This window comes from Bos indicus, chromosome 4 (genome assembly GCF_029378745.1).
Source record: "Bos indicus isolate NIAB-ARS_2022 breed Sahiwal x Tharparkar chromosome 4, NIAB-ARS_B.indTharparkar_mat_pri_1.0, whole genome shotgun sequence".
Classification (NCBI taxonomy): domain Eukaryota; kingdom Metazoa; phylum Chordata; class Mammalia; order Artiodactyla; family Bovidae; genus Bos; species Bos indicus.
Window position 1 is genome coordinate 105,499,876 of NC_091763.1, and position 11,735 is coordinate 105,511,610.

General features: G+C 41.1%; 1 protein-coding gene across 1 annotated transcript; it reads left to right on the top strand.

The window, feature by feature from the left end:
• The first annotated feature begins 4,455 nt into the window (after positions 1–4,455).
• LOC109558136 (olfactory receptor 9A4) lies at positions 4,456–5,731 on the top strand. The gene has a single exon (XM_019959596.2). The coding sequence runs from the start codon at positions 4,697–4,699 to the stop codon at positions 5,693–5,695; it is 999 nt and encodes a 332-aa protein (XP_019815155.2). The 5' UTR covers positions 4,456–4,696; the 3' UTR covers positions 5,696–5,731.
• Positions 5,732–11,735: the final 6,004 nt, after the last annotated feature.

An 11,735-nucleotide genomic window follows, 5' to 3' on the forward strand; every position in this document is an offset into this window, starting at 1 on the left:
CAAAACTAAATACAGAGGGTCACCAACTTATAATGGCTTGACTTACAATTTTTTGACTTTAGGATGGTGCAAAGAGATATACATTCAACAGAAACCATACCTTGACTTTTGAATCTTGTTCTTTCCCTTGGCTAGTGATACATGGTATGTGATGGCCTTTTGTAATGCTAGGCAGCAGCAGCAAGCTACAACTCCCACCTAGCCACTTGATCACAAGGATGAACAACTGATACAACCATTCTGTTTTTTGCTTTTAGTATGGTATGTAATGAATGACATGAGATATTTAATACTTACTATAAAACATGTTAGATGATTTTGCCCAACTGTAGACTAATATAAGTGTGATAACAAGGTTACATTTGACTAGGCTAAGCTATGATGTTGAGTAGGTTAGGTGTACTAAGTGCATTTTTACTTGTGATATTTTCTTTCTTTTTTTTTTTTTTTTGGTAATATCTGCTTTTTTTATTTTATTTATTTATTTATTTTTAAAATTTTATTTTATTTTTAAACTTTACAATATTGTATTAGTTTTGCAAAATATTGAAATGAATCCACCACAGGTATACCCGCGTTCCCCATCCTGAACCCTCCTCCCTCCCCTACCCTCCCTCTGGGTCGTCCCAGTGCACCAGCCCCAATCATCCAGTACCGTGCATTGAACCTGGACTGGTGACTCGTTTCATACATGATATTATACATGTTTCAATGCTATTCTCCCAAATCTCCTCCACCCCCCCTCTCCCACAGAGTCCATAAGACTGATCTATACATCGGTGTCTCTTTTGCTGTCTTGTACACAGAGTTATTGTTACCATCTTTCTAAATTCCATATATATGTGTTAGTATACTGTATTGGTGTTTTTCTTTCTGGCTTACTTCACTCTGTATAATAGGTTCCAGTATCATCCATCTCATTAGAACTGATTCAAATGTATTCTTTTTAATGGCTGAGTAATACTCCATTGTGTATATGTACCACAGCTTTCTTATCCATTCATCTGCTGATGGGCATCTAGGTTCCTTCCATGTCCTGGCTATTATAAACAGTGCTGCGATGAACATTGGGGTTATTTTCAATTTGTGATGAGCTTCTCTAGATGTAACCCATTGTCCAAGAAGTCCAGGAATATCTATATACTCTTACCATACAATCCAAAAATTGAGCTCCAAATTTGCTCATTTGGATATTTACCCGAATGAACTGAAAACTTATGTCCAGACAAAAACCTGCACAGGTATGTTTACTGTAACTATATTCATAATCCCCCTAAATTGGAAGCAGCCAAGATGCCTATTATGGGTTGAATTGCATCCCTCAAAATTAATTTGCTGAACTGCTAACTCCCAGTATCACAGAATGTGAACTTAATTAGAAATAGATCATTGCCAATGTCATTAGTTAAGATGAGGTTATACTGGAGTAGGATGAGCCCCATCCTACACAATTATGTAATTGTAATATGGAAAGGTTTAATGCACACACACACACACACACACACACACACACACACACACAGATATTATATAGCTGAATATCCAACCCTGTATTTTCATTGGAAGAACTGATGCTGAAGCTGAAGCTCAATACTTTGGCCACCTGATGTGATGAGCCAACTCATTGTAAAACACCCTGATGCTGGGAAAGACTAAGGGCAGGAGGAGAAGGGAGTGACTGAGGATGAGATGGTTGGATGGCATCACCAACTCAATGGACATGAATTTGAGCAAATTCAGGGAGATGGTGAAGGACAGGGAAGCCTGGTGTGCTACAGTCCATGGTCGCAAAGAGTCGGACACAGCTTAGTGACTGAACAACAACAAATGTTATATATGTATCCAGAAAGAGGTAGTAGGATAGTTTATTTATTAAACCACCATTTACTCAATAAAAATATATAGAGATATTCATGTATATACACAGAGAACTTCTATATTAATACAATAGAAATCTATAATAATATTTAGCTCTAGGAGATGGATCAGTAGAATCAAACAAATGGGGAGAGGGACATTTAAATTTTAGCCTGGGTCCTTCCATGTGAAATTTTAATTTTGATCTGTGGTAATTTTATGAAAAATGACAGTTGGTTTTGAAAGGGTAAAAAATATATATTTAAAATGTGATTTTTCTACTTTACTAAGCATCCCAAGCATCTTCACTTCTATGTTTTTAAAAATCTTTTTTATCAGTCCTCATTATTGTTTATAAACCACTCTTATCCCTCAATTCAAGCTGATGAGGGAGGTTACCCAATCACATTTGGAGACCTAGAGGGAAATGTATGGCTGAACAACCCCACTTGGAACACATGCAGGTTAGAGAGATGGGAATGGGCTGTGGGATTAACAGGTGTGGGGTGGAGTAGTGGCAGATCCTCTCAGTTTATCTCTGACCAGGATGCATAACTATGGCCAGAGGGTATGTGGAACACAGAGGGTAGAGATCATCTGGGAAAGATGGGCTTCCTGCAACCCTGGATATGAACAGAGAATTTGGACAGACGTCCATCTCGTGGCCTCTTAGGTTTTTGACAAGTGTCTTGAATCCTGGTGGGTTCACCAGGAACTGGTGGGTTCTCAGCTTCGGGGTGGCTTAGGCTCTACAGGGCTCCATGTAGTCAGGGAGAAGCACATAGCAGCTGAGTTGGCTGACTGTTGACAGCTGGGATTGTGTGGTGGTGTGTAAGGGCCCGGGAAGGAGGCAGCCTGGTTGTTGAGAAGTTCCTCACTGGGAACTTTCAAGTGTGCCCACTGCACAAAACTTAAACTTCCATGGTCTCCAACTTGATTAGCCTCGGGAGGGAAGAGTGAAAGTTTCTTCAGCTTTTCCTTGACTACCTCCCTAGTGTGTATCTGCCTGTGAAAATTGTTCCTCAGTGAATAGCCATCCCTGGGGACAGACTAGGGAGAGGAGGAAAGAGGCAGAGAGAATGAGAGACAGGGAGACAGCTGGATCCTTCTCAGCACCATTATTTCTGGACTTCTTCAAGTTTCTGTGTGTGGCCAGTTGTTCCTCATTGTGAGTGGAGATAGCAGAATCAGACTGTCTGCCAAATATTGCTTTCTACTAGCTTTACAGGAGCTGGGCCAAGTTGATGCCTAAAGGGTGGTAGAAGTTACATTCTGTCTCCTTCTCTGGAGGTGAGTGTCTTCCAAGCGATTTCCCTCTGTGAAAAGAATCACCATGGGAAGTCCTGAGCTGGGCTGCCTCCTGGAACAAGGACATTTAGAGGCTGATGAGTGAACTGAGAAAGCTGCAGAGGAGACGAGCTGTGCATCAGACCATCCCTCCATAGCAAGGAGCAGGTTGAGGGGTGTAGGCACAGCCGCCTGCCTGAGAGAGCTAAGACCCTCACTTGCCATTTGTAAGGCATCTGCAGCAAGAGAGACTGCAGGCTAACTTGACAATGGTTTAGAGAAGAATGAATGAGGGAAAGCTAGTCAGATTGGACATTATTTATTGTATGGTTCTTTATCTACTAATTGATATATTCAGTTAATGATATTTACAGAGCACACACATTGTCAGACTCTATTCTTGTCACTTGTGGTGATATAAGAATACTAAAGAATGTGCCTTCAAGGTACTTAATTCTAATTAAGGGATTTTTATTGGGATGGGGTTTTGATTTTGATGGGATTTTGATGATAAATGAATAAACAAGTAAAAGCATGGTAGATATCAGATATTGATTAGAGCCTAGTGAAAGCCATCTGGTCACAGAGGAATTGTAATCTCAGAGCTAGAAATCATCAACTGGAAACTGGCCAGATTTTTCCTGCATAGAGGAGACATATTCAGTGAAGGCAGAGATGAAGATCATTTTTATCATAAAAGTAAAGAGGAAGACATGGATAATTCATTTTAGGGAGCCAGCTTCCCCAAATCAGAGGAGGACTTTGTTTCAAAAATAGCTTTTATCTCATGACAATGTTCTGGATTGATCCAAATTCCCAACAGCACCCCCAAAATGATAAGTATAAGAGCCAACAAATTTAGAATGAATATAATTGAAATGGACCCTGTTTTTAGCAGATACAGAGGAAAGAAGTAACTATGTCTGGCTGTGATTAACTAGGAATTCTGTCTCATAGGCTCCTCTGGTGGCTTAGGTGGTAAAAAATCTGCCTGTAATGCAGGAGACCCAGGTTAGATCCCTGGGTCGGGAAGATCCCCTGGAGAAGGGAATGGCTACCCACTCCAGTATCGTTGCCTGGAGAATTCCATGGACAGAGGAGCCTGACGGGCTGTTGTCCATCGGGTTGCAGAGAGTCTGACACAACTGAGTGATTAACATTTTTTTGTCTTATAACTGTTTATGTACAGCAGTTTTTGCAGGACATGGACAAAACAGGCACAGAAGACAGTTCAGGGCATTCAGAATGGAAGGGGTCATTGTATAAATGAGCATGGTGTGTTCCAGAAGGTAAATAGGGTAGCAGGTGGGAGCAAAGCTGTGAACTGAGAGGCATGGGTGCCTACTGGGGAGGGTGGGTTTTCATGCCTAGGGTGGTATTGGTGACCATTGCTCATCTTTTTGGACCTATGCTATTATCTTAATATATTACACATTCCTTCATAAAGTATCTACCATTAACTTTGTGTAGAAAATAGTCATGTTGTAGAGCCTAAGAGTAGGGTGTATTTCCTCAAGCTGAAAATGGTTTTCATGTTTCTGAGGTTAGAAGTATGTTATCTCTCCCTTGCTCTCTAGACTTCACAAGGAACAAAAGTCCGAGCTACATGTTGGGGAATCACTCCAGTGCCACTGAATTCTATCTCCTTGGCTTCTCAGGATCTAGAGAACTACGCCATATCCTCTTTGCTACCTTCTTCTTCTTCTATTTAGTGACATTAATGGGTAACACAGTCATCATTGTGATTGTCTGTCTTGATAAACATCTGCAGTCTCCCATGTATTTCTTCCTTGGTCATCTCTCGGCCTTGGAGCTCCTGGTGACCACCATTATCGTCCCCATGATGCTCTGGGGGTTGCTGCTCCCTGGGATGCAGACAATATCTCTGGCTGCATGTGTCACCCAGCTCTTCCTGTACCTTGCTCTGGGGACCACAGAGTTTACGCTGCTGGGAGCGATGGCTGTGGACCGTTACATGGCTGTCTGTAACCCCTTGAGGTACAATGTCATAATGAATAGCCGCACCTGCAACTTTGTGGTAATTGTGTCATGGTTGTTTGGGTTCCTTTTTGAAATTTGGCCAGTTTATGCCACATTTCAGCTTTCCTATTGCAAATCAAATGTGGTGGACAATTTTTTCTGCGACCGAGGGCAATTGCTCAAACTATCCTGTGATAATACTCTTTTCATGGAATTCATCCTCTTCTTAATGGCTATTTTTGTTCTTTTTGGTTCTTTGATCCCTACAATTGTCTCCTACACCTACATCATCTCCACCATCCTCAAGATCCCCTCGGCCTCTGGCCGCAGGAAAGCCTTCTCTACATGTGCCTCCCACTTCACATGTGTCGTGATTGGTTACGGCAGCTGCTTGTTCCTCTACGTGAAACCCAAGCAAACTCAGGCCACAGATTACAACAGGGTTGTTTCCTTGATGGTTTACGTAGTCACTCCTTTCCTCAATCCTTTCATCTTCACTCTCCGGAATGACAAAGTCATAGAAGCACTTCGGGACAGAGTGAAACAATGCTGTCATCTATTCAGGAACTAGTCTTGCCCTAAAGCTTTTTATATGGCAGAATACATTCTGAATTCTAGAATGGTCTGAAAAGCACTTTGAACCGGAGCCTAATCATCATCAAATAATCTGTGTGCAACAGAACTCTTTTATATTATGGCCATGGTGTTTATCATTATACGTTGTTATTTAAAAATTCACTTTATTGTGTGTGTGTATATATATATATATATGTTTCACTTATGGTGCATTTCACAATAAAATGTTTTAAAATTAAATGTAATAATAATATATGTGATATTTAGGTTTCTGAAGAGGGGAGTATCAGAAATATATTCTCTGGCTCCAGAATTGAATAACTACTTGATTCCAGGTTCTTCTTCTTTTTTTTTTAATTTAATTTTATTTTTAAACTTTACAATATTGTATTGGTTTTGCCAAATATCAAAATGAATCCACCACAGGTATATATTTGTTCCCCATCCTGAATCCTCCTCCCTCCTCCCTCCCCATACCATCCCTCTGGGTTGTCCCAGTGCACCAGCCCCAAGCATCCAGTATCGTGCATCGAACCTGGACTGGCAATTCATTTCATACATGATATTATACATGTTTCAATGCCATTCTCCCAAATCTTCCCACCCTCCCCCTCTCCCACAGAGTCCATAAGACTGTTCTATACATCAGTGTCTCTTTTGCTGTCTCATACACAGGGTTATTGTTACCATCTTTCTAAATTCCGTATATATGCGTTAGTATACTGTATTGGTGTTTTTCTTTCTGGCTTACTTCACTCTGTATAATAGGCTCCAGTTTCATCCACCTCATTAGAACTGATTCAAATGTATTCTTTTTAATGGCTGAGTAATACTCCATTGTGTATATGTACCACAGCTTTCTTATCCATTCATCTGCTGATGGACATCTAGGTTGCTTCCATGTCCTGGCTATTATAAACAGTGCTGTGATGAACATTGGGGTACACGTGTCTCTTTCCCTTCTGGTTTCCTCAGTGTGTATGCCCAGCAGTGGGATTGCTGGATCATAAGGCAGTTCTACTTCCAGTTTTTTAAGGAATCTCCACACTGTTCTCCATAGTGGCTGTACTAGTTTGCATTCCCACCAACAGTGTAAGAGGGTTCCCTTTTCTCCACACTCTCTCCAGCATTTATTGCTTGTAGACTTTTGGATCGCAGCCATTCTGACTGGCATGAAATGGTACATCATAGTGGTTTTGATTTGCATTTCTCTGATAATGAGTGATGTTGAGCATCTTTTCATGTGTTTGTTAGCCGTCTGTATGTCTTCTTTGGAGAAATGTCTATTTAGTTCTTTGGCCCATTTTTTGATTGGGCCATTTATTTTTCTGGAGTTGAGCTGTAGGAGTTGCTTGTATATTTTTGAGATTAGTTGTTTGTCAGTTGCTTCATTTGCTATTATTTTCTCCCATTCTGAAGGCTGCCTTTTCACCTTGCTAATAGTTTCCTTTGATGTGCAGAAGCTTTTAAGTTTAATTAGGTCCCATTTGTTTATTTTTGCTTTTATTTCCAATATTCTGGGAGGTGGGTCATAGAGGATCCTGCTGTGATGTATGTCAAGAGTGTTTTGCCTATGTTCTCCTCTAGGAGTTTTATAGTTTCTGGTCTTACATTGAGATCTTTAATCCATTTTGAGTTTATTTTTGTGTATGGTGTTAGAAAGTGGTCTAGTTTCATTCTTTTACAAGTGGTTGACCAGATTTCCCAGCACCACTTGTTAAAGAGATTGTCTTTAATCCATTGTATATTCTTGCCTCCTTTGTCAAAGACAAGGTGTCCATATGTGTGTAGATTTATCTCTGGGCTTTCTATTTTGTTCCATTGATCTATATTTCTGTCTTTGTGCCAGTACCATACTGTCTTGATGACTGTGGCTTTGTAGTAGAGCCTGAAGTCAGGCAGGTTGATTCCTCCAGTTCCATTCTTCTTTATCAAGATAGCTTTGGCTATTCAAGGTTTTTTGTATTTCCATACAAACTGTGAAATTATTTGTTCTAGCTCTGTGAAGAATACCGTTGGTAGCTTGATAGGGATTGCATTGAATCTATAGATTGCTTTGGGTAGTATACTCATTTTCACTATATTGATTCTTCCAATCCATGAACATGGTATATTTCTCCATCTATTAGTGTCCTCTTTGATTTCTTTCACCAGTGTTTTATAGTTTGCTATATATAGGTCTTTAGTTTCTTTAGGTAGATATATTCCTAAGTATTTTAGTCTTTCCATTGCAATGGTGAATGGAATTGTTTCCTTAATTTCTCTTTCTGTTTTCTCATTATTAGTGTATAGGAATGCAAGGGATTTCTGTGTGTTGATTTTATATCCTGCAACTTTACTATAATCATTGATTAGTTCTAGTAATTTGATTCCAGGTTCTTGAATCATTGTCTCATAAATTGTCCTTAGCTTTATATCCTCTGACTGTGGGAAGCTCCCTATTCCTGCTCTGGCTCCAGCATATTCTCCTGTTTTCCTATCCCAAAGTCCTGTGGCCTTAATACTTCCCTGCACATTTTCTTGGCTGGCTGTGAACTCAGTGCACAGTCTGATACCTGTACAGTTTCAGGGGTGGCCATTGTTTAGGTGCAGACATGCCTCTCTAATCTGTGGACTTTCTCAGGGTGTGGGAGGAAGGGCTGAGCAAGGAGTTCTCCCACCTGCTGGCCCCCAGGTTGTGCTGCCCGCCAGGAGTTGGGTGGGTCAGCAGAGCTGCTGTGCCCAAGGTGGAATGGAGGGGAGAGCTGGCCTTGCTGGGTGGCTGGGCTGAGGGGAGTGCAGGAGTGGAGGAAGAGGCAGCCTGTGTCCCCTCCCTGTATTTCTTACATTCTGCCATCCTTTCAAGGTCCCTGCTTCCTGTCCCTTCATTTGTTCATCCTCTTCTGGCCACTTTCCCTCCTGATTCCTCTCTATAGTTCTCTTTCTGTGGTTCCAGGTCTTTGATTCATCTCTGGGTCCTTCTTTTCCTTTCCCCATACACACCCCAAATTTACCACACTAGTATCCAGCTTTCCACAGAGATGTCTCATGCCTCCCTTATAGCATTGGCAACCTCACCACTCCCCTAATCCGTACCTCCTGCTGCTGCTGCTGGTGGTAAGTCGCTTCTGTGCGACCCCAGAGCTGACAGCCCACCAGGCTCCCCCGTCCCTGGGATTCTCCAGGTAAGAACACTGGAGTGGGTTGCCATTTCCTTCTCCAATGCATGAAAGTGAAAAGTGAAAGTGAAGTTGCTCAGTCGTGTCCGACTCCTAGCGACCCCATGGACTGCAGCCTACCAGGCTCCTCTGTCCATGGGATTTTCCAGGCAAGAGTACTGGAGTGGGGTGCCATTGCCTTCTCCGCAGCATCCCCTACCCTAGTCCTAATCCATCTCCCCATTTCTTATGTCATTAGTTCAATGTTATCAGCGTCTTTGTTACAGTGTCTTTGTAATAACAACATATTGATGGCAGTGAGATATCTATAGGTGACTGGTTAAATAAATTCTGTTTCATCTGTATAATAAAATATTTTTTTGTTCAGTCGCTCAGTTGTGTCCAACTCTTTGTGACCCCATAGGCTGCAGCACACCAGGTTTCACTATCTGCTGGAGCTTGCAAAACTCCTGTCCATTGTGTCCATGATGCCATCCAACTATGGCATCCTCCATCGGCCCCTTCTTCTCCCACCTTCAATCTTTCCCAGCATCAGGGTCTTTTCCAGTGAGTCAGCTCTTCACATAAGATGACCAAAGTATTGAAGTTTGAGCTTCAACATCAGTCCTTCCAATGAATATTCAGGACTGATTTCCTTTAGGATTGATTGGTTTGATCTCCTTGCTGTCCAAGGGATTCTCAAGAGTCTTCTCCAGTACCACAATTTGAAAGCATCAGTTCTTCAGTCAGCCTTCTTTATGGTCCAGTTCTCACATCTGTACATGACTACTGGAAAAGCCATAGCTTTGACTATATGAACCTTTGTCAGTAAAGTGATGTCTCTGCTTTTTAGTATGCTGTCTAGATTTCTCATGCTTTCCTTCCAAGGATCAAGTGTCTTTTAGTTTCATGGCTGCAGCCACCATCTGCAGTGATTTTGGAGCTCAAGATTATTTTATATTAATGTATAAAACATGTGAGACAGAATTTTTCCTATGTGATGCTGGTGATGCTGAGATAAACAGCTTACTGTACACCAATTTCCCAGCATTTGGAAGTCAAGAACTTCATCACTTCAGAAGATTAAGAAAAAAAGATGTTTTTGCACTTGATTTCTGACAGGGGAAGGGACATGATTAACTGGTTGAAATAATTGCATCAGAGTGTCTCAAGAGAAATTCTGAGTGATTTTGTGCTGGAGGTATTAATAGAAGCTGAGTTAAGGTATATGCCATCTAAGAAGGAGATAATTGCTTTAATTCCTTACAAAGTTTTCAAAGTGAGAAAATAATTAATTAGTCCCTGTGAGTCAGTGCAGAGAAACTTTTCAACTGGAGAAAAATATTTCTCCTGGTTTAGAATGCCACCCAACACTTACAGATGCTCAAAGATGGAGAAATCTCCCCCTCCTGACTAGTAGCTTTTGGAGAAGACCCTAAATTAGGGGTTAAAGAGCTCCGTGTTATCTACAGGTTAACATTCATAAATTATGTTCCTACCATAAACTTATGTGTGTGCACACAGGCAAGTGCACATGCACATGCCTGAGTTTAAGCCACCTCTCCACCTCCTGTGCAAAACCAGCAGCCTGGGGTCAGAGGGCAACCATCCACTCTGATATTTGGATTAGAAATGTGCGGGATGCTGCTTCTCCAGTTACAGTGTCAGCAGTTCCTTGTAGTATTTAGGGTCAACTTATAATATATTTCTCTTCATACTTTTCCAGTTTCGACCCTTTCCACATTCAATCTCAACCAAGAAACCAGGTATTTTCTAAGCTCTTCATGCATGCCTCCTCTCTGCATGACCCCCTAATTCCAAGAGAGAGCTCAGAGGAGGCACCTCTCCTAAATCTGCCCCTTTTCAGCCATTCCAGTCCTCCAAACCAAAGCACAGCTCTAGTTTGTTCTCTTCCTCTGTTCCAGATAGGAGCGTATTCACTCTATGTGAGTGCCCTAATAACTCCTTTGTTCCCTATAAGTCCAGGGCCAAAAGATAGAGAATGAAGCACTAGGGAGGGTCAAGATTCATGAAAAAGAAACAGCTGACCCCTCACCCGGGACGCTACAGTTCAGTTCTAGGGAGGAAAATAATAATTCTTTCTATTTAATGTGATCAGCTAACCATTTCCACTTATTCTCCCAATCACACTAAAAGGCATTGTAGGAATCAAAAATTATTAATTAGCAAGGACAAAGAGTATGGGGAAAAAGTTACAATGGATAATATTTCACAATTTTTTAATATGGAAAGCAAAAATAAGTGTTTCCAAGGTAGTAAGACTGAGGTACAAACTAAATTCTGCACAGGGGAAAGTAAGAAGAAACAGGTCAGTTCACCCAACAGAACTGGTCAGTCAGCACATGGAGGCCTCAGCTACCAAGGACTGTGAGGGTGAGAGCTTAGAAACAGGAATACTGCTTAAAAGTTTGTATAAACAGCAACCAGGCACTGCAAGTGCCTTGCATTTTCTGTGTAGGCAAGGAAATACCTGTTCCACAAGTAGAGTGACCCCTCATCCCACATTATCAAGGACTGTCCCATTTTAAAAACTGAAGGTCCCATATCCCAGAAACTCCTCAGTCAACTGTGAAGCCAGGATGGTTGGTCATATTATCTATATTCAGCTGACCTGCCACAGCAGTTGGAGGAACCAAGAGAACAAAAAACAGAAGAAAAAAAATTCGAGGAAAACGAAGATCAGTTAGGGAGCAAAAACAATTTTAAAAATCCTATAATATATATCCTTTTAAAATTAGAACATGTTTTATTCTGAAGAAGAGGATGCTGTGTGAAAAAAAAAATCAGAAAATAAAGGAAAATGACCCTAGAATATAATATTAGGACTAGTAAAAAGAAATTCATAAATAGACTGAAGAAGAAAATAAAAGTGCCCAA

Excerpts from the sequence above, each read along its gene's own strand:
- LOC109558136 (XM_019959596.2), top strand. The coding sequence starts at position 4,697 with ATGTTATCTCTCCCTTGCTCTCTAGACTTCACAAGGAACAAAAGTCCG.